Source organism: Xyrauchen texanus, chromosome 12, assembly GCF_025860055.1.
Source record: "Xyrauchen texanus isolate HMW12.3.18 chromosome 12, RBS_HiC_50CHRs, whole genome shotgun sequence".
Lineage (NCBI taxonomy): Eukaryota > Metazoa > Chordata > Actinopteri > Cypriniformes > Catostomidae > Xyrauchen > Xyrauchen texanus.
The window spans coordinates 31,984,101-32,011,139 of record NC_068287.1 but is presented as its reverse complement, the minus strand read 5'-3'; the positions used below and the strand labels follow the sequence as shown (position 1 = coordinate 32,011,139).

The 27,039-nt window shown below is 44.7% G+C and overlaps 1 protein-coding gene across 1 annotated transcript in view; it reads left to right on the top strand.

Moving 5' to 3' along the window:
• Positions 1-27,039, top strand: part of LOC127652984 (glutamate receptor ionotropic, NMDA 2A-like) — a 254,281-nt gene that overhangs the window by 119,769 nt on the left and 107,473 nt on the right. Inside the window, exon 3 of the mRNA XM_052139450.1 lies at positions 10,614-11,206. Coding sequence (XP_051995410.1) covers positions 10,614-11,206 — 593 coding nt within the window. The remainder of the gene's footprint in view (positions 1-10,613; positions 11,207-27,039) is intronic.

Sequence of the window (27,039 nt, the reverse complement as noted above, 5' to 3'; positions counted from 1 at the left end):
CAGCAGCATGCAGGGATGATGCAGATCCTCTGTAAAGCGGGTGGGGAAATTAGAGACTAGTATTGCCATGCTCCAGTCAAATGCACACAAATCTCGTCTCACACTTCTGAAGCTGATTACACATGCCGCTCATGTCATGCTCTGTGCTTCACTTTGAAATTACATTTGCAACAATGCAAATATCTTTAAGCGTACTTTGTGAATCATAACTTTTGGTGTCATTTCAATCCTTCAGTTTGTTGTTAATAATTAATTTTAAGTTGGTAACACTTTACAATAAGGTTGTTTTCGTTAAAGGAATAGTTCACCCAAAAATTATAGTTATCGCATCATTTACTCACCCATATGCCATCTCAAACTTGTATGACTTTCTTCTGGGGAACACAAACAAATATATTTTGATGGAGATATGAAATTCATACAGTGTACTTCCAAGCTCCAAAAAGGACATAAAGACAACATAAAGTTTATCCATATGACTCATATGGTTTAATCCATGTCTTCTGAAACAATATAATGGGTTTGCATTAGAACAGACAGAAATGTAACTCCTTTTTCACATTAAATCTTGCCATCTGCATCTAGGCGTGATCATGATATGTAGCTCGACGCATGCACAGAGCACTCTGAAATTTTCCTTTAAAAGTATATTCCAGGTTTAATACAAGTTAAGCTCAATCAACAGCATTTGTAGCATAAAGTTGATTACCATAAAAATTAATATTGACTTGCCCATTCTTTTCTTTAAAAAATGCAAAAATCGAGGTTACAGTGTGGCACTTACAATGGAAGAGAATGGGGGCCCATTTTTGAACATTACAATACTGTTTCAAACATATCGCCACAAACGTAAACAATGTGCATGCTAACATGATTTTAGTGTGATAAAATTCTGTGTAAAGCTATAGCTAATTATACAACTTCGTTGCATGACAATGTAATGTCAAAAAACCCTAAAACAACTATAAAAATGATGATTTAAACAACTTTACAGCTCAAATAATACTTGAGTTTTAGCATAAGAATTAATGCATGGTTCCCTTCCGAGGGAACTCGCACTGCGTCGTTGAAAACGACACTTTGGAGAACGCTCCTTAGCGTGCGCCTCTGAATTATGAATGAAACTATTCCAATCTTGATTGGTGTTGCGTCATGACGTAACATGTGACGGCATAACCGGATGCATAAAAGTGACGCCGGTACACACACACATTAGCTTTCGCTCTTCAGCAAGCGCTCTATGTTGAAATTGTTTGTCTTATTTGGTGTTGTTTGTCTGATTTAAAAATATTATGGCCACCGAACAGTTCAAGAAGTGCGTGCACCCCTGCCCTCGTTTCATTACGTGTAGGGACACGCACGCTTTATGTGTGAACTGTTTGGGAGCGCTAGACTGCACTGAGCAGCTCTCGAGGGATCTGCCTGTGAAAGTTGTGAAGCATTACCCATGGGAGTGCTGCGCTCCCGGTTGGCGTGCTTTGATGAGCACGGTCAGGCTCGCGTTCCCCACGGTTTTGGTCCCGCGTCTGTTGAGGCAGCGCGGCGATTGAAATCGTGGGGTTCGTAGCGGATTTTGCAGATGAGAATGAGACTGCTGCGGCACGTTCTCATTCTTCATTTGAGGATCCCGAGCCTACTGTGAGTGGTGCAGAAGCCCGCGTCGCGGCTTCTTCTGCCCATGATCAGGTCCCGTTGCTTGAGCTCACTGCTTCCGAGGAAGTGGATATGCTCAGCATCGATGCGGACGACCATGAGCCAAGCACGCCAGTTTTTGGCCAAGCTTATGAGGAGCTGATTGAGGTTGTGACGCGTGCGTGGCCAGACTGAATATCAGCTGGCCACAAAATGAGCAGGGAACGCAAGTTGAAAGCAAATTAGACGTGCGTTTCCTGCGGCACAGATCACAACCTCAGCGCCGGGGTTTGCCGTTTTCCCCGATCTCCACAAAGATATCTAAAAGCGAGATCGTGGGGTAAACCGCATTCGTCCCGTATCTCCAGCCCCAGTGTTTGATTACAGACGATGTTTTGGGGGCACGGGATATGGGCTAAAACCCCGGCGCTGCCTAGTAAGCCCTGCAGAGATACATCTGCTTTAATAAGTAGGGCTTACATGGCCGCACACAATCGGTGTTGGTTTCCCGCCGTCTCTGACGCTTCGGGCCACATCAATTTCCAGCGAACGCACACCGTGCCGTTCGTGTCAAAAAAATAAATAAATAAATAATAATAATAAAAAAAACAACAAGCATCAATTGTGGTCACAAGAACCGTATCGACTAAATCCTGCCGGTTTCCCGCTTCAGGAAGTCGGGAACAGTGCTCGAAAAACACCCGAGACCAGCCTCGAGAGGCTGGTTCCCTTAGTTGAAGCTTCGGGAAAGAGGTCCTACCGAGGTGGTAGAACCTCGGAGGGCTGTCTCCCCCCCCCCCTGCTGCAGAGCAACCGAGGTTGCTCTCGCAGCGGAGTCCTCAGGAAATCGGTGTCGGTTCCCGCCGTCTCTGACGCTTCGGGCCACATCAATTTCCAGCGAACGCACACCGTGCCGTTCGTGTCAAAAAATAAAAACAAGCATCAGTGGTGGTCACAGAAACCGTGATCGACTAAATCCTGCCGGTCTTTCGCTTCAGGAAGTCAAGAACAGTGCTTGAAAAACACCCGAGGCCAGCCTCGAGAGGCTGGTTCCCTTAGTAGAAGCTTCGGAAAGAGGTCCTACCGAGGTGGTAGAACCTCGGAGGGCTGTCCCCTGCTGCAGAGCAACCGAGGTTGCTCTCGCAGCAGAGTCCTCAGGAAATCGGTGTCGGTTCCCGCCGTCTCTGACGCTTCGGGCCACATCAATTTCCAGCTGAACGCACACCGTGCCGTTCGAGTCAAAAAATAAAAACACACATCAATTGTGGTCACAAGGACTGTATCGACTAAATCCTGCCGGTATCTCGCTTCAGGAAGTCGAGAACAGTGCTCGAAAAACACCGAGACCAGCCTCGAGAGGCTGGTTCCCTTAGTAGATTTTGTAGAGGCATGGAATCATCTTCCCAACATATCTGCATGGGTCCTGCATATAATAAAATCAGGGTACAGACTGCAGTTCGGGCACCGCCCCCAAATTCTCTGGGGTGGTGCAGACTACAGTGGTTCCGGAGCAGGCTCAGGTGATGGAACAAGAAGTGCAATCTCTGCTGCTGAAGGAGGCCATAGAACGTGTTCCTCATTCAGACAGGGAGTCCGGTCTTTACAGCCGGTACTTTATAGTTCCAAAAAGGATGGGGGTTGAGGCCGATTTTAGATCTCAGAGTTTTGAACCGGCCTTTGAGGAGGTTCAGGTTCAAAATGCTTACCATTCCTGTCATCGTGAGTCAGATCAGATCCGAGGACTGGTTTGTCACGATAGATCTAAAAGACGCCTATTTTCATGTACCCATCCTTCCATGTCACAGGAGGTTCCTGAGGTTCGCTTCGGGGCGAAGCTTACCAATATCGGGTTCTTCCGTTCGGCCTAGCACTCTCTCCCGCACACTCACCAAATGTATGGATGCAGCTCCTGCTCCTCTGAGACTTCAGGGCATCCGCGATACTGAATTTTATCGATGACTGGCTCATTCTGGCCCAGTCTCGAGAAATGGCGGTTCAGCATCGAGATGTCGTCCTTGGCCATATTCGAAGTTTGGGGTTGAGACTCAACACAAAAAAGAGTGTGTTACAACCATCCCAGTGCACAACGTTTCTGGGTGTTGTGTGGGACTCGGTTACGATGCAGGCACGCATGTCTCCTGCACGTATCGAGTCCGTTCTGGCGATGGTGTCCGGGTTAAAACTAGGCCAGGCCATCACTGTAAAGCAGTTTCAAAGACTGCTGGGCCTCATGGCAGCGGCATCCAACATTATACCTTTCGGCCTTCTACACATGAGGCCCCTGCAGTGGTGGCTGAAAGCCAAGGGATTTTCCCCCAAGGGGAATCCATTTCGTATAATCAGAGTAACGCGCAGATGCCTTCGTTCTCTGCTAATATGGAAGAAACCTTGGTTCCTGTCCCTAGGGCCAGTGTTGGGAGCGTCATGTCGCCGGAAAACCGTTTCGACAGACTCCTCCCTCACTGGCTGGGGCGCGGTCATGGACGGCCGCTTTGCCAGGGGTCTGTGGCAGGACCATCATCATTCTTGGCACATAAACTGTCTAGAGATGTTGGCTGTGTTCAGGGCTCTGAGGAGCTTCCTTCCAGACATCTAAGGTTACCATGTCCTAGTACGTTCGGACAATACATCAGTGGTAGCTTATCTGAACCAACAAGGGGGACTCGGATCGCACCCTCTGTGCAGACTGGCGCATCAGATAATTCTTTGGTCCCAAGGGAAAATACTGTCTATCAGAGCAATGTATGTTCCGGGGTTCAGAATCAGGGAGCAGACATCCTGTCGAGGCAGGGGCTGAGGCCCGGGGAATGGAGACTTCATCCAGAGGTGGTGAAGTCGATAGGGGACAAATTTGGACCATCGGAAGTGGATCTATCCGCGTCTCGAGGGACGTCCCACTGTCCACTTTGGTTCTTCCTCTCACATCCAGCCCAACTGGGGTTGGATGCCATGGTACAGGCCTGGCCGAGGCCTCGCCTGTCACGCATTTCCCCGATCGCTCTGCTCCCGGAGTCCTGGAAAGGGTCCGCCAAGAGGGCATCAGTCTATTTCTGGTTGCCCCGATGTGGCCGGCCCGAGTATGGTTCTCAGACATAATTTCACTCCTGATAGCTCCGCCACGGCAGATTCCTCTGAGGAGGGATCTGTTGTCTCAGGCAGGGGGCACAGTTTTCCACCCTCGTCCAGAGCTGTGGGTCTGGCCCCTGAGGGGGTTCAGTACCTAAATGCTGGTCTATCAGCGGGGGTGGTTGAAACCATACTTGGCTCTAGGGCTCCGTCTACTAGGAGATTATATGGCCTCAAGTGGAATGTGTTCTCCACTTGGTGTAGAGAACATGAATTAGATCCAGTTAACTGCCCGGTGGCTTCAGTTCTGGAGTTTCTTCAAAATCGTTTCTCTGCGGGTCTCTCCCCTTCCACACTTAAGGTGTATGTGGCTGCCATTTCGGCTTTCCATGCACCACTGAGTGATGGGCCTCTGGGGAGGCACCAGCTGGTCATTCGTTTTCTCTGTGGTACATGGAGGATGAGACCGACAACCAGGTCCAGGGTTCCTGCCTGGGACCTGGCGGTGGTTCTCGAAGGGTTATCCCTGGCCCCCTTCGGACCCCTTCAGTCGGCTTCGCCCAAGGACCTGACGTTCAAGATGGCTTTTCTCTTAGCTATTACCTCTCTAAAGAGGGTGGGAGATCTTCAAGCCCTGGCAGTAACACCAGCTTGCTTGGAGTTTGACCCTGGCGGAGTTAAAGCCATTCTGCACCCGAGACCTGGCTATGTGCCTAAGGTGCCTTCTAACGCGGCACGGTCTCACGGTCCTGCAGGCTTTTCATCCTCCACCTCATGTGTCGGGAGAAGAAGAGAGGCTCCATTTGCTCTGCCCTGTCAGAGCTTTGGGCATTTACCTCGAGAGGTCCTCTTCTTGGAGGAGGTCGGACCAACTGTTAGTGTGTTTTGGGTCACCTAAGAAGGGGCTCCCTGCCTTGAAACAAACCATTAGTAATTGGATTGTTCAGGCTATTATCTCGGCCTACAGGTGCGCAATTTGCCTTCACCTTTGGCCATTAGGGCTCATTCAACTAGAGGCATGGCGTCCTCTAGGGCTCTCTTATCGGGAGTGCCCCACCAGAAGATCTGTGAGGCAGCTGGTTGGGCTACCCCGCACACTTTCATCAGGTTTTATAGTCTGCACCTCCCTAGTACGCCTGGCGCATGTGTGCTCTCGTCCTAGTTGAGTGCCTGAGTTCAGTTTCACTCTAGGGCAGGCCTTTTTTCGGTGCGTGGCCTAGTGGGCATTCGTTCCCCAAAGAGTCGTTTTCAACGACGCAGTGCGAGTTCCCTCAGAAGGGAACGTCTCGGGTTATGACTATAACCCTTGTTCCCTGAGAAGGGAACGAGACACTGTGTCGTCCTGCCATGCCCCTCAATGCCTGAGAGCGGCTTGCTTCATCGCTAGGCTAATGTGTGTGTGTACCGGCGTCACTTTTATGCATCCGGTTATGCCGTCACATGTTACGTCGTGACGCAACACCAATCAAGATTGGAATAGTTTCATTCATAATTCAGAGGCGCACGCTAAGGAGCGTTCCCCAAAGAGTCGTTTTCAACGACGCAGTGTCTCGTTCCCTTCTCAGGGAACAAGGGTTATAGTCATAACCCGAGACGTTTTATTTTTAATTATGAGCGTCACATTTCTGCCTTTAAACCCTCCAAATCTGGCCCCATTCACTTCCAATGTAAGTGCCTCACTGTAACCTCAGTTTAAAATGTTTTTGGTTACAATATTATGCCACATATTCTATAGATTGAGCTTAACTTGAATTGAAATCTGAATATTCATTTAACATGTAAATTGTTACTTCTATGTTATAATATATTATTTTGCAGCCATTCCTTTTTTGTGTGGGTGTGGTGGTACAGTTGACCTATTTTAATACTTTAATGTGAGTGTCTGTTGGAAGCTTACTCTAAGACAACAGGGCAGAGTGAATTGAATAGAGTTATTTATTGCCACTCAATGAGGACCAATTTGTTTCCACGGCTTACAGTACACCACTACACACATTCAACATCACCACTGAAGTACAGTAGGTTACTAATGGAGATTGCACCTTGCAGGACTGAAATTTACAACGTTTTGGTTACAAGTCCAGATATTTAGTTAGCTACTCCACCCATGTAAATGTATATGCATACATCAAACTGCGCTAATGTGAACACATCCCTTTCTTTTGTTCATTCACTAGATACATCTTCAATTAATATTTCTTGCTCTCAGTCTCTCTGTAATTATTGGTTTCATCCACTAACCTAGATGTAAAGAGAGAACACATTGTTAACATGGAATTATACCAACTGCAAAATCATCCATCATGTCTTGAGTTCTTCTGTAATATGAATACATAATATAATATAATATAATATAAAATGATAGTAATAAACACCCACCCCACACATCTACATGCTCACCTTCCACACATCACCCACAAGACCAGTTATTACATGGGTCACATTTGCTTAACCCTGCTTTTCAAGTGTTGATGGACAGCTGTCGTGAGTGGCCAGATTAAGCATTTACATCTTTAGATTTGAATAAAAAAATGTCAACAACTGTGGCACTTTAAGGTAACATCATGATAACTTTTGAGGAATTGATTTCTTTCCAAGGTGAAGCAGTGAAAATAAATTAGGACCATCTTTTCGTGCACCCTCTATGTAAATAAATGTGTCCAGACTGATCCTTTTTTTGTTTGTTTTAAGCATAAACCTCACTAAATTTTATTAGATACATTTTTTTTTCAAGAAAAAAAAAAGAAGAAAACGATACATATACAAGTACATTAAGCTTCTTTTAAGCATACTTAAATACTTGTACTTGCAAAAATACTGATAAAGATTTTTTTTGCCATTTAGAACAAAACAAAAAGGTTACGTTTCAAGAATGTGATTCAGCCTAGCTCACGATTTTTTGTTTTTTAAACAAGCAAAAAAAAAAAAACAGACACAATCTCAGGTGTGGAAAAAGTTCTCATTACGAGCTCACTGGCTGCCTAATCAACATCTATTGCAAAGAGCACTCAATCAAGTGTCTCCAATGCGGACCCCGCGTTTTATTATCTATCCCTCACCAAAACAGAAGATAATGACTGCAGCTATCACAAGCAACTTTTAATGAATGTGTTATATTGTGCTGCCATCAAATGAAACGATCGAAAAAGCAGGCAGAAGATCTGATAACTCATCTGATGAGATTGAGGTGTTGAAAAGGGGCCAGATGGCTGGTCATGGAAAAGAAGCCTGATGGTTTTGGTGAAAGGAAATTTGTGTTTATTTGTGCTGTGGGTGTGTGTGTGAAGTGTTATCCTCAGTTAGCCTGAGTTTCATTTGTAGAGTAATTTCCCTGGTGTGTGTGTGTGTGTGTGTGTGTGTGTGTGTGTGTGTGTGTGTGTGTGTGTGTGTGTGTGTGTGTGTGATATCACTTTGTGGGGACCAAATGTCCCCATAAGGATAGTAAAACCCAACATTTTTGACGTTGTGGGGACAATTTGTCAGTCCCCATGAGGAAAACAGCTTATAATTCATACTAAATGAATACTTGTGTTTTTTGAAAATGTAAAAATGCAAAAACATTTCTGTGAGGGTTAGGTTTAGGGGTAGGGTTAGGAGATAGAATATAAAGTTTGTACAAAATAAAAACAATTATGTCTATGGAAAGTCCCCATAACACTTGGAAACCCAACGTGTGTGTGTGTGTGTGTGTGTGTGTGTGTGTGTGTGTGTGTGTGTGTGTGTGTGTGTGTGTGTGTGTGTGTGTGTGTGTGTGTGTGAAATTGGCAATGCCAAGCTTCCCAAAAATAGCCAAACAACAAAGTGACACATCGCTTCTCCCAACATATTTACTGTTCGTATTGTTCATGTGTGTTTGCTCTGGAATGACTTAAGAGGGTGACATATATTTTAAGCAGAGACACCACAATTCACAACCGCTCTTACCATGCAGATTTTAAAGGTTATATGTAAAACTAAAACACAGTAAAAATCTAGTTAAATATAATCAAGGTCCATCATATTTCCACACGGTTTTTCACTAAATAAACAAGGAAAAAATATATTTAATCATTTTTGTTTATGCACCAATATAACTATAAATACTATGAACAGCAATATTTGCCTAATCAGAGCTGAATCGATTAACTGAAATGAAAAGTTCACAGAAATGAATTGAACATTCTAACTCTAATGGGGCTTTTATATGACTCGCATCGGGGAACTCACATTCAATGCCAGCGTCAATGACAAGCATTACAGACAGCCTCACAGAGGGGCAATTATACATGTTTGCCAGGCAAGAAAGTGGGAGGTGTGGACAGTTAAAATTGGAATTGTGTATTTGGAGAAGAGAAAAAAAAATATCCTGACCATTGTTTTGATACATTCATAGCAGAAAATAAGAAAATAACTAATTTATGTTAAATATATAGTTCAGCCAAAAAATTGTATTCTCTCATAATTTATTTCCCTCATGCCATCCCAGATGTGTATGACTTTTTTTCTTCTGCTGAACACAAACAAAGATTTTTAGAACAATATCTAGGCTCTGTATGTCCATACAATGCAAGTGAATGGTGACAAGGCCTTTGAAGCTCCAAAAAGCACATAAAGGCCAAATAAAAGTAATCCATACGAGTAATTTAATCAATGTCTTCTGAAGCAATCCAGTTGGTTTGGGAGAGAACAGACCCAAATGTAACTCTTTTTTTACTGTACATCTTCTCATTGCAGTCTCTAGACATGATCATGATTTCAAGCTCGATTACACATTCCAAGTGCTTGATGAATGCGCAGAGCGCTAGATGCCACTATAGGAAGTGTAATCGAGCTTGAAATCATTATCGCCAAAGGATGTCAAGATGTACATCAAAGTACTTTTTTTTTACTTTGATTACCTGTTAAATGCTTGACAGAGGCCCACTGCCAGGGCAACACTCAGAGTCGCTGACAAGTAACTCCATAGAGTTCAATGTGTTGGGCAACGCTGATACAAGTCATGTGGAAGCCCCTTAATGCCTTTTTTTCCACTGAAGTATAAATCAGACACTGTTGAAACATATCTGTCTTAATGCTCCCATAATCGAGAGTAGCAAGACAAGAAAGGAAAACAAGTCTAGTCTAACGACATGGTCTTTAGAAAGCTTAATGGCCAAATAAAAATTAATGGCATTATTGAATATTCAATTCAGTCCTATTGCAGAAACACAAACTTACACAACACGTTTCCTTCAGGCATCTTTCATAAACACAAACCTCTCCTTGCATCTGTATTCCGTCACGTGCTGCCTTTCGTTTCTCATTTCTAGGGCCACGGTAATTGGTTTGACATTGAAATAGTGACTGGGAAAAATAGTACCCTCATGAATGAGAAGGTTAATGAAAGCACAGCGCTGCTCCCACTCATTCTCTCCAAGGCCCCAGTCCTCTAACTCATTATAATTACTGAAAAGTTGAAACCCAGATATGAATTTTAAAATGATAGTGGCCTTTGTGTCTCAGCTAGCCTGTTAAAGCTGTGGAATTGTGCAACACTGAAGGGAATAGTTCTAACGGCACAATGGGATTGAATCTTCTCATCCAGAAAGAACTGGCGCAGTGCATCATTATGATTAGACAATGAGTTTATCAAGGCCAGAGCGACACATATCACAATGATCTCAAAGGACTTCAAGAACCAGAAAAGTTCTTATCTTTTCAGTTTTGTATCGTTGCATTTTAATAAAGAACCTTATTAACTTGAGTTAACTTTGTGAGTCTGATATATTGAGTTAATAAAATTGGAATGATTGCTCCATTCTTGTTATACTACTACATCTATTTGAGGGAATTATTTTTGTCTTTGTGACCTGAAATTTGCAAAATATGCATCTATTGTGTCCCGGTGTCCTGACTCACCTCTTTTTTTTTTTTTTTTAACTCTTTTTGTTGAACAGGATGTGAAATCAACATTCTTCCAGTTTGGGGCCTCAATCCAGCAGGAGGCACTGCTCATGCTCAACATCATGGAAGAGTATGACTGGCATGTCTTCTCCATTGTGACCAGCAAGTTCCCAGGATACCAGGATTTCATTACCATTCTGAAGACCACAGTGGACAACAGCTTTGTGGGTTGGGACCTTCAGCACACAATCACTTTTGATGCAGTAGACGGGGACTCTCGAACCCAGATTCAGCTAAAGAAGGTGCAGTCTCCAGTCATCCTGTTGTTCTGCTCCAAGGACGAAGCATTTTATATACTGGAGGAGGCTCGTTCACTGGGACTTACCGGATATGGCTACATATGGATCGTGCCTAGTCTGACCACGGGTAATCCGGAAATAACACCAGATTCGTTTCCCTCTGGAATGATCTCTGTATCCTACGATGACTGGGACTATCCTCTGGAGGCGAGGGTCCGAGATGGGCTTGGGATTATAACTACAGCTGCTGCAGCCATGTTGGAAGAGTTTGGGGATATTCCAGAGGCCAAAACGAGTTGCTATGGCCAAATGGAGAAAGCGAAGTTGCCACCCAGCGCATTACACAAGTGAGTAGAGGGAACTAGTGCTGGACGAAATGGCATATTATCATCCGTGTGTCTATGTTACAGAGTTCCCACTCTTTTTGCTCAATGAATCTCCATGACTTTTTCATTATTTTTTTAATCATTAGTTAAGGATTGTTTGGAACATTTTATGTAGATTGGACTTACATTGAATAATGTCTAGCCTATGAAATATGTTAAAACTGAACATGAGATGAAAAAATTATATTCACCAGGGATAGTTTACCCAAAAAGACAAATGTCCATACACTCAATATGGAAGCCTATATATGCCGCATAAAAATAAATAAAAATAAAACAAAAATTTAGCTATGGTAAGTCAAAATTATGATATGCAAAGTCATACTTTTGAAATACAATGTTTTTTATTTGTATAGCACTTTTTACAACACGCAAAGTTTCAAAGCAGCTTTACAGGAAATCATGCATTAACAAAAACATTTTTTTTTTTTTATTAAACTGTATTATCTATAATGTTTACAGTGATAATTATGTAGTTTGATTAAATATGATTGTAAAATGTGTATAGAAATTAAATAAATAAATAATAATTGTATTTTGAAACCCTCTGAGCAACCTGAATGTGACTGTGGCAAGGAACACAAAACTCCAAAAAATTTTGGTTAATGAAGAAAAATAACCTTGGGAGAAACCAGAATCACTGTGTGGCTAAACTGGCTAAACAACATGAATATAATGCCAATATTAGTTATTTGTGAGCAGTGCATGTCATGATTTAAATTTGTAAATTAAGTAAGCATTAAGGTCCAGTGTTTTAAAAATTAATATATATATATATTTTTTTTATGAACTTTAAGAGGAATGACTAATGTTGTTGAAGTCCATCCTGAATCAACTGCATGAGTTCACATAGATGCATTGTCCTTTGTTAGTTGGCAATTAAATTATAGTCTATGTATTCCATTTTAAGAGTGTAGTCCATCAATATTCAAACAGTTCAACCTGCAGGTAATTTTGGTGAGATTCGGTGTGGTCCATCCTAAGTCCAAGGTTCAGGCAGTGGCATATGAAGTATCCAATGTCTTACAGTTGGAGTTGGCATCAGTTCATCCTCTAAAGTCAAAAAACTGATGTGATGTCTGGCTAGCACTGGCTGTAGTTTGTCATCATCTCTCAGCGAGATGTAGTATTGGAGTTGGACACCAAGCGGGAATGGAGCTGGATCTGGCTGGCTCTGGTAACATAAAAACAAATATAATAATATTAGCATAGATACCATTTAATTTGATGCAAAGTTATAGATCATGATGGATGTTTCTGGTTCCGGCAGACCTGGTTCCTTGTGAGTTGAAGGATACATTATGTGTTTGCCTGGCTAAATAGATGTGTCTTAAGTCTAGACTTAAACTGAGTGAGTGTTTATGAACCATGTTAGGGAGACTATTCCATAGTATAGGAGAATATGAAAATAATCTACCTCCTTTTGTGGATTTTTATATTCTTGGAATTATTAACAAGCCAGAATTTTGTGATCGTAATGAACATGACAGAATATAGCATGTCAGAAGGTCACTTAAATAATGTGGAGCTAGACCACTCAAAGCTTTGTATGTAGTTAACAGAATTTTTAAATTATTATGAATTTTAACAGGTAGCCAATGTAATGACAATTAAATTGTAAAATTAAATTCTAGTCAGCACTCTGGCAGTTGCATTTTGAACCAATTGAAGTTTATTTATTGAACTTGCTGGACGTCCTTCCAATAATGCATTACAATAATCTAGTCTTGAGGTCATGAATGCATTAATACATTTTTTGGCATCAGCAAGAGAGCATGTGTTGTAAATTAGCAATATTTCTCAGGTTGAAGAATGCTGTTCTACAAACATAGGAAATTAGATTTTCAAAAGACAGATTGATATAAAATATAACACCTTATTTGCAAGTTATATATAACAAGTTATTTGCAGAAGAAGACGACGTAACAGTACATCTGTAAACGTTCAAGGAAGGGACAGAAAGGAGGACACAGGAAACTTGGGCTTCAACTAAAAGTTATAACTTTAATAAATAAACACAAAGGGGCTTTTCAGCATAACACTCTTTCGCTAAACACACACAGTCTCTTTCAGATGGGTAGCTCTCTCTCGCTCGTCTCTAGCGTGGTCCCTTTTTATCACTCTCCCCAGTGCTTACTCTAATCAGAAACAGGTGTTAAACATTATAGCGCTCAGGTGTGTGCTTAATGTTTTCTCGCTCTCTTTCCGGCCAAAAGCTCGACCACCGCCACAATATCCATTGAGAGTCAAATTATATTTTAGTGGCTTAATTTTAGAGGTTTTTGGTCTAATCATTAGTACCTCTGTTTTGTCGGAATTGAGTAGAAGCTAAATTCTGGCCATCAAATCTTTGATTTCATTGAAACTATTTGGAAAATTGTGAATTTTCGTTGGGTTTAGAAGAAATACAATGCTCGGTATCGTCAGCATAACAGTGGAAAATTATTCCATGATTCCTGCTAATATCTCACAGGGAAAGCATGTATAAGGAGAGGTCCTAAAACATCATGGTTACTGTCGTAACCTCCGTACCCTGAGGGAGAGAACGAGACGTTGTATCAAATTAAGTGACACAAGGGGTCTTTCTTGGGAGCCTCACGCACCTCTAAACTTGAGAAAAGGCCAATGTGAAATTGGCAGACAGAATTTGCATGTCCCGCCCCCGGACATATGGGTATAAAGGGAAGCGTGCAGTCAGTCAGGTTTTTGCAGTGAAGAGCAGAGAATTACAGTGGTAGGTCTAGTGCAGTGGCAGGAGGGACACAACGCTTCGTTCCCTCCCTCAGGGAATGGAGGTTACGACAGTAACCATGATGTTCCCGTTCTATCACTCACTTGACGTTGTGTTGAATGAAGTGACACAATGTGTCCCATTAAAAAATGCCACGCACTAGTCCGTGTTATGTGAACTACTGAGACAGGTTCAAGCACATCAGGAGGCCGCTGACAGGGGGACCGTATCACAGTTTGCCTGAGGAAGGAACTAAGCCCATGGAGCCCTACCCCAGTACAGAGCACCTGTGGCTCATCGTGGGTCTGGACGTGAATTGCTCCGCTGAATTTGCAGGCCAGAAGGCTAGGGAGGAGAACATCCAGGAAGCGATGCTTAGTGGCTCACCTGGGAGATAAGGTGCATTGGATCAACTTGGTGTAGGGCGCTGTGTGCAAGCGGAACACCCGGTTAGTTGTGCCACGTTACCGAGTTCTACCGGATCGGACCTGACAAAACACGGGACGATACCGACTCAACCCTGAGATTGTAAAATCTCACAAAGGTATTGGGTGTTGCCCAGCCCGCTGCTCTGCAGATGTCTGCTAGGGAGGTGCCATTGGCCAGTGCCCACGAGGATGCCACACTTCTTGTCGAGTGTGCTTGGACCCCCAAGGAGTCTGGAAGGCCAAGTAAATGGCGTTGAGGACCCAGTGGGCAACCTCAGTTTGGAGATGGCGTAGCCTTTCCGCCATCTGCCGAAGCAGACAAAGAGCTGCTCAGAACATCTAGAGCTCTGCGTGCTGTCCAAATAGGTACGCAAAGCACATGCCGGACACAGCAACGATAAGGCTGGGTCTGCCTCCTCCCGGTGCAGCTTGCTTGCGGGTTCACAACCTGGTCAAGTCAAGTCAATTTCTTCAGGGAGAGGGCCTTGAGCTCAACTGAATCAAGCGGCTCGAAGGTGGGGGGGTCTCTGAAGGCCCGTGAGGACCACTGAGAGATCCCAGGAAGGGAACAGGCTTGGCCGGGGAGGGTTCAGTCTCCGGGTGCATCTAAGGAACATGATAATCAATTCATGCTTACCCAAGTACTTGCCATCTACTGCGTAGTGGTGGGCCGCGATAGCAGCTAAATACACATTCAAGGTGGAGGGGGACAGCCTCCCATCCAGCCTCTCCTGCAGGAATGAAAGCACTGACAGAACTGCACATCTCTGCAGGTCTTCGGCTCGGGAAGAACACCAATTCGCGAATGAGCACCACTTTAGGAAAAGTTAAGTTACCTCGTGGAGTGAGCTCTGGCTTGGTTGATCATGTCTATGACTGCAGGTGGTAGATCACTTAGATCTTTCACGTCCCGTCCAGGGGTCAAATGTGGAGGTTCCAGTGGTCCGGGCATGAGTGCCAGAGGGTGCCCCATCCCTGAGAAAGAAGGTCCTTCCTCAGGGGAATTTGCCAGGGAGGTGCTGTTACGAGGAGCGTAAGATCTGAGAACCAGGTCTGGGTGGGCCAGTAAGGAGCCACCAAGGTGACCTGTTCCTCGTCCTCTCTGATCTTGCTCAGCACCAGTGCAAGGAGGCTCACTGGGGAAAATGTCCACTTGCGCAGCCCCCGGGGCCAGTTGCGTGCCAGCGTGTCTGTCCCGAGAGGAGCTTCTGTCAGGGAGTTCCAGAGCGGGAAGTGGGAGTTGTCCTGGGAGGCAAAGAGATCTATCTGTGCTGTGCCGAATCGGTCCGAAATAAGCTGGACCACCTGGGGGTGGAGCCTCCACTCTCTGATGGGCGAAAACTGTCATGACAGAGCTCCGCCGTCGTGTTGCGGTTGCCAGGGTTGTGAGTGGTGCGCAGCACAGCAAAAAAGGGCTGTAGAAACCCTTCTTCATCTCGGCTGGAGGGACAGGCTCTATCGCGTCCTTGAGAAGCAGAGTCGTGATCTCTGCCCATAAAGCACTGGCTTTTTCGCCACTTACGGAGATGTAGCGAATACCACCGAAACGGGCTTCACGGCGGGAGGCAAGTAATAGCGCATCGGGAGTATCCCGAGGCTTGGGTGCTGAGAAAAGACTCAAATCACTTACCTTGCTCCACGCACCCGGCAGGGGGCAGGTTAAAGACTGAAGAAGAGGTCCTGAAAAGTGGGGCGGGGGATCTGCATCCGGGGAGCCGGGACTATAGAGTTTTGGGGCCAGGGTGCTGTGAGAATGGCGCACACCAGCTGGATGACCCAGGGAGTGAGGAAATCGCTCTTTAATGAAGAATGTGGGTACTGCAGCCCGAAGGCGGTGCAGCAAATGAAACAAGGATTCTACTCCAGGCCCTCGACCGGGGATGGAGTGGTCTTGGTACCAGCTCCGGAGTGAACTTTTGACTGCCTGGGTTGCCAATCTCAGGAACGTCCTGGAGATGGGGCCTTATGCCACCAGCGACGTGCTCGACGCTGGGGCTGAGAGCTGGGCCCAGGTTGAGGCAGAGCTACCAGTTGTTTAGCCTCAGGGGATGCCCTCACCGAGCAGGCGGGGCGCGCTGGTTTGGCGATGCCGCGGCATGATGTGAGATAACGCCTCCATCTGCTTCTTCACCTCTGGAAACTGCTGGGCGAAGTCGTCGACGGTGTTGCCGAAGGGGCTGTTGAGAAACAGGGTAGTTGAGAAAGCTAGCCTTGTTAACATCGCGCATCTCCACCATGTTCAGCCAGAGGTGACGCTCCTGGACCACGAGGGTGGCCATCGCCCGTTCGAGTGCCTGCAGCATGTTGGGGTCGGGACTACACAGGTGCAGATCTTTGAGTGCCTCGGTTTGGTGGACCTGCAGGAGAGCCATGGCATGAAGGGCGGAGGCGATCGAGGGCATCGAGGTCAGTGATGACATCATCCTACAGGCTCTGGAGGGGAGTACCGGACGATCCCGGGTGGCGAATGCAAAATCTCTGTTGCCTCCGCTTCTGAGACCGTTCACGACACCGTGGAGACTCCGCATGTGGAGGCTCACGTTACTCTCCGTGGTCCATGCACAATTTACCGCGCACCCCATTGAGAGCGAGAACCACTAATCCCGACCACGAGGAGGTCACCCCATGTGACTCTACCCTCCCTAGCAACCAGGCCAATTGCTTGCTTAGGAGACCTGGCTGGAGTCACTCAGCACACCCAGGATTCGAATTTGTGACTCCAGGGGTGGTAGTCAGCATCAATACACACTGAGTTACCCAGCCCCCTCGATTCCCAATATTAATAATTATAAAAAAACTTCGCTTTTAACTTTCGTTTCATTATCGCAAAAATGAACGCCAAAATGTACATGACCACTTTTACTAAAACAGTTATAACTCTTGAACGGAATGATATTTTCTTGGTGGCGCTAGAATAATAAAAAATTGAAATATGGCTCTAAATATAGGACCACGAATGGACTTGAAATTTTGCATGAGGTGACATCAGGTTCTATGAGAACAGTTGCATATCTTGAAAAACATCGCCTCCATCTACCAATCGACTTTAATCAGCTATTTTAACTAGTCCTAAAACGTTCACCCGATTGGAGCCAAATCAGTGCAGAAAGGTTCTCTGGAGTCCCAATCTCAATAATTATTAAAAAGTATGCCAAAACGTACAAAGAGGGGGTGGCCACTTTTTCTTAAATGGTTAAAGCTCTTGAATGGAATGAGATATCACCAAATTTAAAACAAAAATGTAGGAGGTCAGTCTGAAGGCACATGAAAAAAATTGGGTACCTCTGCCTCTTGGTGGTGCTATAAAAGTCAGACCATGTCTCTGTGCTACCTAACCTCATTTTTCTGAAAATTAAGGCTCTTAATCATTGTTTTTGTTGAAAAAGACTGTCCAATTAATACTTTATATCTGTTAAATATGTACATAAAGGACCTTAAAGGCTTGAACCCCTTTAATTGCTGCTTGCAGTTATATTTTTTTATTTTAGTTGGAAAGATGATTTTTATCATTTTTGTCCACATAATGATCCAAAATGTTACAGTAGCTATAGGCAACGTTCACACCAATAAATGCATTGAAAATGCATTGATTTTTCTTCATTTAGGTCTTCAGTTTCATTGGATCCATATAATGAACGTGATGGTGACTGAGATTGAACATTCTCTCTAAAATCTCATTGCTCTCCATGGTAGTAAGAAAGTCATACAGGTTTAAAACAACAAGAAAGAGTGTAAATGATGACCGGATACACAACTTCCTTGACTTTTCCAGGCCCAGAACTGGGCCCTCATTAAATTATGGAATAATTGTTAAAAAATAAATAAAATAGGCATATTTGTGGAAAAAATATCTAATATTTGAGTTACATAAAAGTTTTTTATTTGTTTTCTTCTTAATTGTCCTTGAAATATTGGTCAAGAACCCCCGCCCACCCCCAAAACAAAAATGGTTTGGCCACTGATCAAAATTTGATGTTGTCATTTGATTTGAAGTTCAGTAGGCTAACGTTACGATCAAAATGTCCGGTCAGCACAAGTCTGGTGCTCAGAAAAGAAAAGAAAAGAGAAGAAGGGAAGAAGAAAATAGAGGCCTTCGAGATGTCCTAAACAAATATTTTAAAAAAGGTGGTGACGGAGAAGCTGGAACTAACGTTAGTAAAGTCAACGTAGAGCGAGGTAAGAAACAGCGCAGCCAACGTTTATGAGTGTTGTCAAAGACCCGGTACTCGGTACCAAGTCGGTACTAATTTTGTTTTAAGCGTCACGCCACGGTACCAGGTTTTCTCAAACCTGGAACTTGATCTGCGTGCATGCCCGAGCGTGCATGCCCGAGCGCGTGCAGTTGCGTCCTCTTCATAAAAGTGCTGAGACATTGCGACCGGCGGTGCTGCTGATGTGGTGGCTGTAAATCCACTTGTTGATAAGAAAGGAGGAAAGAGACACATATGGAAATATTTTGGATATTAGCTCATAATAGCGGCGGCCGTCGTTTTACAGGCGCGCAAGTTCATTGTTGCATAGCAACGACAGACGCCACGGAGAGCACGCGCATGTGGAAAGGAGAAAGCGGTGCGAACTGCGCTCTCCATGATGACGAGGAAGTATTAGCAAAGAATTCATTGATTTCTAGCCCTTGCATTAGCTTTACTGCTAGATATATTTATGGAGATGAGAAATAAAAAGCCGGCTGAAATGCGTCACTGTTGGCATCGGTGAACAGATAATGGGCCAGATCCGAGTCTATTTTTGCTGCGCTGCTCATGCTTAATTAAAAGTGAAAGCACAAGAGAGGAAGAGCAGAGGAGGGGAACAGGAGAGGAAGAGCAGAGGAGGGAACAGGAGAGGAAGAGCAGAAGAGGGAGAAGAACAAGAGAGGAAGAGCAGAGGAGGGGAACAGGAGAGGAAGAGCAGAGGAGGAGAACAGGAGAGGAAGAGCAGAGGAGGGGAGAAGAACAAGAGAGGAAGAGCAGAGGAGGGGAACAGGAGAGGAAGAGCAGAGGAGGGGAACAGGAGAGGAAGAGCAGAGGAGGGGAGAAGAACAAGAGAGGAAGAGGAGAGGAAGGGAACAGGAGAGGAAGAGCAGAGGAGGGGAACAGGAGAGGAAGAGGAGAGGAACAGGAGAGGAAGAGCAGAGGAGGGGAACAGGAGAGGAAGAGCAGAGGAGAGGAACAGGAGAGGAAGAGCAGAGGAGGGGAACAGGAGAGGAAGAGCAGAGGAGGGGAAGAGCAGAGGAGGGGAACAGGAGAGGAAGAGCAGAGGAGGGGAACAGGAGAGGAAGAGCAGAGGAGGGGAACAGGAGAGGAAGAGCAGAAGAGGGGAGAAGAACAAGAGAGGAAGAGCAGAGGAGGGGAACAGGAGAGGAAGAGCAGAGGAGGAGAACAGGAGAGGAAGAGCAGAGGAGGGGAGAAGAACAAGAGAGGAAGAGCAGAGGAGGGGAACAGGAGAGGAAGAGCAGAGGAGGGGAACAGGAGAGGAAGAGCAGAGGAGGGGAGAAGAACAAGAGAGGAAGAGGAGAGGAAGGGAACAGGAGAGGAAGAGCAGAGGAGGGGAACAGGAGAGGAAGAGGAGAGGAACAGGAGAGGAAGAGCAGAGGAGGGGAACAGGAGAGGAAGAGCAGAGGAGAGGAACAGGAGAGGAAGAGCAGAGGAGGGGAACAGGAGAGGAAGAGCAGAGGAGGGGAAGAGCAGAGGAGGGGAACAGGAGAGGAAGAGCAGAGGAGGGGAACAGGAGAGGAAGAGCAGAGGAGGGGAACAGGAAAGGAAGAGCAGAGAAGAGGAACAGGAGAGGAAGAGCGGAGGAGGGGAACAGGAGAGGAAGAGCAAGGGAAAAGGAGAGATCTGGGCATGGGGGGGCCCATCTAAGATTATCTTGTCCCGGGCCCAGGCAAGACTGTCAGCTGGCCTGATCGGATGTATGCTAAACTCATTGTTACATTCCTCTAATATATTTCTCAGCATGAGCAGCACTCTACAGTAAGTTGATGGTAGAATATGGTAGAGCAGCAGGGGACCTGGAGGCATTATGGGAAGTTGGTCATAGTGTTGCTTTAACGCCCAGAGGTGGGTACTCGTGCACTTCTTCACCTCTCCAAGAACAGTGCAGAGCACCAGTACTTTTTATGAATAATTTTTTACAATGCATCCTGTGAGAGAGCCAGATCGAGAGACAAAGAGAATGGGCCTTGTTCACTAATAATAGCATACAAGTGTTCTTACTTATGTGCAAAGGGAAGATTCTCTTGCAAACATTTCCGCCTGTACACAGTATACAGTATATGCTTAATACATTCCATAGGCACACAGTTAATAAATTAAACCCAATGAGACAATGACTGGGAGAACAACACATAGACTTTGCTAATGTGCTCGGAGAGCTCTCCATATGTAAAGTGCTCTTGATGGGCCAGATGCTTTGCTCCTTTCACTCTTGGGTGGGGCCAGTGCATCCTGCTGCAGCACCCCTCTTGCACGTTACCAGTCATGAGTCTGTCTCATCCATATTGCTCCATAGTACCTGCCAGTGCTGAGCGGAGAAGGAGGTGGACACATTAAATTGCCTCCTTTGCAGTGCAGCACTGTTGTTTGAGATACACATCCACCCTGATGTCTAGAGTACATTAATCCTGATAGGCTCAGCACAAATTGTCAAAGGCCTGGCTGGAGATTGACTCCACTAAAGCCAGCAAAGAAGAGAACTTGTGCACTGACTGGGGTCTCTTTTGTAATATAGATTTTTCAGGCATGTAAATCATCAAAGTAAGGTATCAGAGGATGCAGAGCATTTACTATGTGTTTTGAATAAATCCCCAAAATTATTTGCATTAACATATTTTATTACCTGCAAGTGAAATTTTAAGTTCACTGAGAAATAAAATTGTGCTGAATGCTCTTGTCCATGAAATTTTATTGAGTAAGGAATGAAGCATTCAAGGATGCAACCAGTGCCGACAGGTCTTTTGGCTGTCCAAATGGTCCATAAAACTCATTATATTCCAAGTCTTCTGAAGCCATTTGATGACTTTGTTTGAGACAGAATTTTGGCATGTTCATGCAAGTTCATGAAATAAGTAGCGCTGTCCGATACATACATTTATTGTTCCTTTTAAAAGGGGATCTTTTTAACAAATCGTTTAATTTGCTTTACAAAACTGATCAGAATTACTAATTCACAAATTGCTACGGTTCTCAAGTTGATAGAAACTCACTGACTAAATGTTCCAGTCACAGCGGTAAACAGCTCACTGGAGGGGAAGATGATCAGTGATTCAATGATTTAAATGGATAGTTTACCCAAAAATGAAAATGATCTCATCATTTACTCACCCTTATGATATCCCAGATGTGTATGACTTTCTTTCTTCTGCAAAACACGAACAAAGATTTTTGGAAGAATATCTCAGCTCTGTTGATCCATACAATGCAAGTGAATGGTGACCAGACCTTTGAAGCACCAAAAATTACATAAAGGCCACATAAAAGTAATCCGTACGACTCAAGTAACATATTTAAGTCCTTATTTACTATAAATCTCCACTGTAACAGTTCAAGGATGGCAAGGAGGAGGTGGGAACGACTGAACAGTCAACAAAAATTTTAATGATATAAAGGAACTTAAAACAAACATAAACACCGGTGCCCCCATCTCTCGGGGGATGCTACCCTTCCAGCCTTTCTGTCAGCCTGTGGTCCACCCCGCCTCTTGCGAACCCGGGGGCGAGACGAGGGTAAGCGTGGGGAGAGGGCGAGCGGAGACACACACAGAGAGAGAGAGGAGAGAGAGAAGAACTTAATCGCCAGCTCCCGGACGCAGTGACCCCTCCGTTCACAGGCATACGGCTGCTCCGCTGGCAGATGGCAGTGGTGAGTTCTCTGTGACAGCGCATCCCTCCTCACTCCAGGGTTTTGGCACCACTGTAACAGTTGAAGTACAGGCAATGAGGAGGTAAGAACTTGCTCGCCGGCTCTCAGACGCGCTGTCACCCGGTCCTCAATCGCTCCTCCACCCTCTGGTGGACGCCAGCTCTCTTTTCCCCCGGCAGACTGCAGCGAGTCCTCTGGCCCCTGGTGGACAGAACCACTCCTGCCCTTCACAGAAGATGGCTGAGGTTCCTCCGGCTCTCTGCGGCTGGCAGTGACTCCTCCGTCCCCAGGCAGATGGCTGCGGCTGCTCCTCTGGCAGATGGCAGCGGTGAGGACTCTGTGACAGCGCAGCTCTCCTCACTCCAGGGTTTTGGCACCACTGTAACAGTTCAAGTACAGGCAAGGAGGAGGTGGGGACCGGCTGAATGGTCAACAGAAATTTTAATGTTATAAATTAACTTAAAACAAACATAAACAAACACAGATAAACATGCAACGTGGCTACGTGTGTTTCTCTCTCTCCGATACAACTTGTATAGATGGAACTCATAATATTCGGAATGACCTGAGGATGAGTAAATTATGACAGAATTTTCATTTTTGTTGTCCTACGTCAGATTATATTTGTATCTTTGACAAGCTCTTTTGTTTGACCACAATTATGCCATAATAATGTTTTGGAAAACTAAGTATATTTGCATTGCCTTAACATGTTATTGCAGAAAATGCTGGTATACTTAAGTTGTGATTTCTTGGAGATAAACAAACAAACAAACAAATAAACTGGCAAGTGCACCCCTCTGTGCATTTCATGTTCTTGTTATAATGGAGTGTAAGAAGACAGGGTGAAATATGTGGTCCCCAAGCAAAAATTTCCTTCATGACAGATTTAAGACTGTCATATGGAGTGCTGTGAAAAGCAGACCTTAGCTAAATTTTGACTTCATATTATCAGAGTGACGAATACTGAAATTACCTGTCAACAAGGGAGAGGCACAGTGAGTCCACTTTGCCTCATCCCCCTGTTCGGCACCAAGGGTAGCTGTCAGCTTTACTCTCTGGAACCATAGATTTCTGAAATATAAGGCACTTTAAACACTCCTATTGAGAGACGAGCCAATCTTAGCACCCTTAGCAAACACCATTTCAGAGAGGGCAGTGTCATAAGGGAAGTCCACAAGAGTCACTGCTATTACTTTGAAACTTCCACAGGCAAAAATAAATAAGAATTATGGCTGTTATAATGTTGGAATTTGGGCAGAAATAGGTCGAACTTCTCCAACCATTGCCTGCAGGTCATTCTGCTGTGGGGAGGCATAGTTGTGGTGTTATTGACACTACCTTTCAATGAGATCAGGGTCAGGCTGGTAAACATTGACCAGTTTGCCCAAGCTGGTAGACATGGCCGAAGCTAGTGGGGTGAAAAGAATTAATAATTTTCAGGGCCCACAGGTCCAGTGTGTTCTAATAGGAAAGGGTCCAAGAGCAATATTTTTTTAATGTTATTTTAGAATAGCATTGTATATACAGGATTATATATCTGTGTGCCCTCACATGAACACATTGTGTAGTTTATATGTATAGTTGAAGTCAGAAGTTTACATACACTTAGTATGAAGTCATTAAAACTAATTTTTTAACCACTCCACAGATTTAATATTAGCAAACTATAGTTTTGGCAAGTAGTTTAGGACATCATCTTTGTGCATGACACACATCGTTTTTCCAACAGTTGTTTACAGACAGATTGTTTCACTTTTGATTGACTAAATCACAATTCCAGTGGGGGTCAGCATACCAGATATATATAAATATATATATGTACAGTGAGAGAAGTACAAGAAAGTATACAGTAAAATAGAAAAAAACATTTTGCCAGCCTTGGGTCTGTGCTATACGAGGGACTTGTTGTATACCGTTGTAAGTTGTAAAAATTACAGTTCAGACCGAAAAACTTTCTTGAGTCAAAAAATTTGGTGCTCATGCATTAAATGCTGGGGGAAAAACTGCGGTACGTGGCACAAAGTTCAAAGACGTCTGTCTAGTGCATGTTTACACTGGAAAAAACAACAACAACAAAAAAAAACACCTTTGCTAAATACATTTAAACTCAGTTTTTCACAATTCTTGACATTGAATTATAGAAAAAATATCCCTGTCTTAGGTCAGATAGGATCACAACTTTATATTAAGTATGTGAAATGTCAGAATAATAGTAGAGAGAATGAATTATTTCAGCTTATATTTATTTCATCACATTCCCAGTTGGTCAGAAGTTTACATACACTTTGTTATTATTATTTAGCATTGCCTTTACATTATTTAAATTAGGTCAAATGTTTTGGGTAGCCTGCTACAAGCTTCTCACAATAAGTTTCTGGAATTTTGGTCCATTCCTCTAGGCAGAAATGTAAGCGTAGCGTAGTTCTAGCGGGAAGACTAGTAGCTGCACAGAATCGCACCATTAGCTAGGTAACTCCTAACCAATCACATGTAAGCCATTGCTTTATATGTCTGCTCACAATCTATCACATTGCTGTTTCAGTGTGCTAACACGGCAACCTCCACCACCCCACCACCACCATTTAAGACCCATCCTGCACGGAGGTAGGCTCCTCGCCCCTGCCTCCTATCTCCGGCAGGATCTGATGGTTCCAAGTACAACAACTTTGGACCGCCAGATGGGACTTACGCCAAAGAGTGACATTACATTCCTGTTTTATATTCATCAAATAAATGTAATCTAAAAATGTACTAAAATCTGTGAGTCTTCCTGATATAACTGGTGGAGTCAGGTTTGTAGACCTCCTTGCTCACACATACTTTTTCTGTTCTGCCCACAAATTTTCAGATTGAGGTCAGGGCTTTGTGATGGCAACTGCAATACCTTGACTTTGTTGTCCTTAAGCCATTTTGCCACAACTTTTGAGGTATGCTTGGGGTCAAGTCAAGTCAAGTCAAGTGGTTTTTATTGTCATTCAACCATATACAGTTAGTACAGTACACAGTGAAATGAGACAACGTTCCTCCAGGACCATGGTGCTACATAAAACAACATAGGAAAAACACAGAACCACATGAGACAACACAGACTAAATAACATACCTATATAAAGTGCACTTGCAAACGTGTGCAAAAAGTATAGGACAGTACAATAAATTAACACGACAATAGGCACAGTGAGAGACCAGTACACAGTAGTGCAAAAAGATGACAGTTTCTAAAAATGCCAAATGTAAACATAGCATACTATGAGATTGTTCTATGCACATAGCAGTTATTGAGGTAGCAGCCAGGTATAAAGTGACAATAATTAAAGTACAACTCAGGACACGCGTGTGTGTGTGTGTGTGTGTGTGTGTGTGTGTCAGTCCAGTCTCTGAGTATTGAGGAGTCTGATGGCTTGGGGGAAGAAGCTGTTACACAGTCTGGCCATGAGGGCCCGAATGCTTCGGAACCTCTTGCCATACGGCAGGAGGGTGAAGAGTTTGCAGTGTTTTTTGTAAATGTCTTTGATGGAGTGAAGAGAGACCCCGATGATCTTCTCAGCTGTCCTCACTATCCTCTGCTGTGTACTCTGCTGTGGCTTTGCGATACGAAACGGTGCAAGTCCCAAACAGGCAGTGATGCAGCTGCTCAGGATGCTCTCAATAGTCCCTCTATAGAATGTAGTGAGGATGGGGGGTGAGAGATGTGCTTTCCTCAGCCTTCAAAGAAAGTAGAGACACAGCTGGGCTTTCTTGGTAATAGAGCTGGTGTTGAGGGACCAGTTGAGGTTCTCCACCAGGTGAACACCAAGGAATTTGGTGCATTTGACGACCTCCACAGTGGAGCAGTCGATGTTCAGCAGAGATCGGTCACTCTGTGCACTCCTAAAGTCAACAACCATCTCTTTTGTCTTGTCCACATTCAGAGACAGGTTGTTGGCTCTACACCAGTCCGTTAGCCGCTGCACCTCCTCTCTGTATGCTGACTCGTCGTTCTTGCTGATGAGACCCACCACTGTCGTGTCATCGGCGAACTTAATGATGTTGTTCGAGCTCTGCATTGCTGCACAGTCATGAGTCAGCAGAGTGAACAGCAGTGGACTGAGTACACAGCCCTGGGGGGCCCCAGTGCTCAGTGTGGTGATGGTGGAGATGCTGATACCGATCTGGACAGAATGGTGGAGATGCTGATACCGATCTGGACAGACTGAGGTCTCCCTGTCAGGAAGTCCAGGATCCAGTTGCAGAGGGAGGTGTCCAGGCCCAGCAGGTTCAGCTTTCCAATCAGTTGCTGCGGAATTATTGTGTTGAATGCTGAGGCGAAGTCTATGAACAGCATTTGAATGTATGAGTCCTTTTTATCTAGGTGGGTGAGGGCCAGACGGAGGGTTGTGGTGATGGCCTTGTCTGTTGAACGGTTTGGATGATATGCGAACTGCACTGGGTCTAGTGAGGGGGCAGCTGGGTCTTAATGTGCCTCATGACGAGCCTCTCGAAGCACTTCATGATGATGGGTGTGAGTGCGATGTGACGGTAGTTGTTGAGGCTGGACACTGAAGACTTCTTTGGCATGGGGACGATGGTGGTGGCCTTGAAGCACGTTGGAACGACGGCGCTGCTCAGAGAGATGTTAAAGATCTGCCAGTTGGTCTGCACATCCTCTGAGCACTCTGCCAGGAATGTTGTCTGGTCCAGCAGCCTTCCGTGGGTTGACTCTACGTAGAGTTTTCCTCACATCAGCCGTGGTAAGACAGAGCACCTGGTCGTTGGGAGGAGGGGTGGTCTTCCT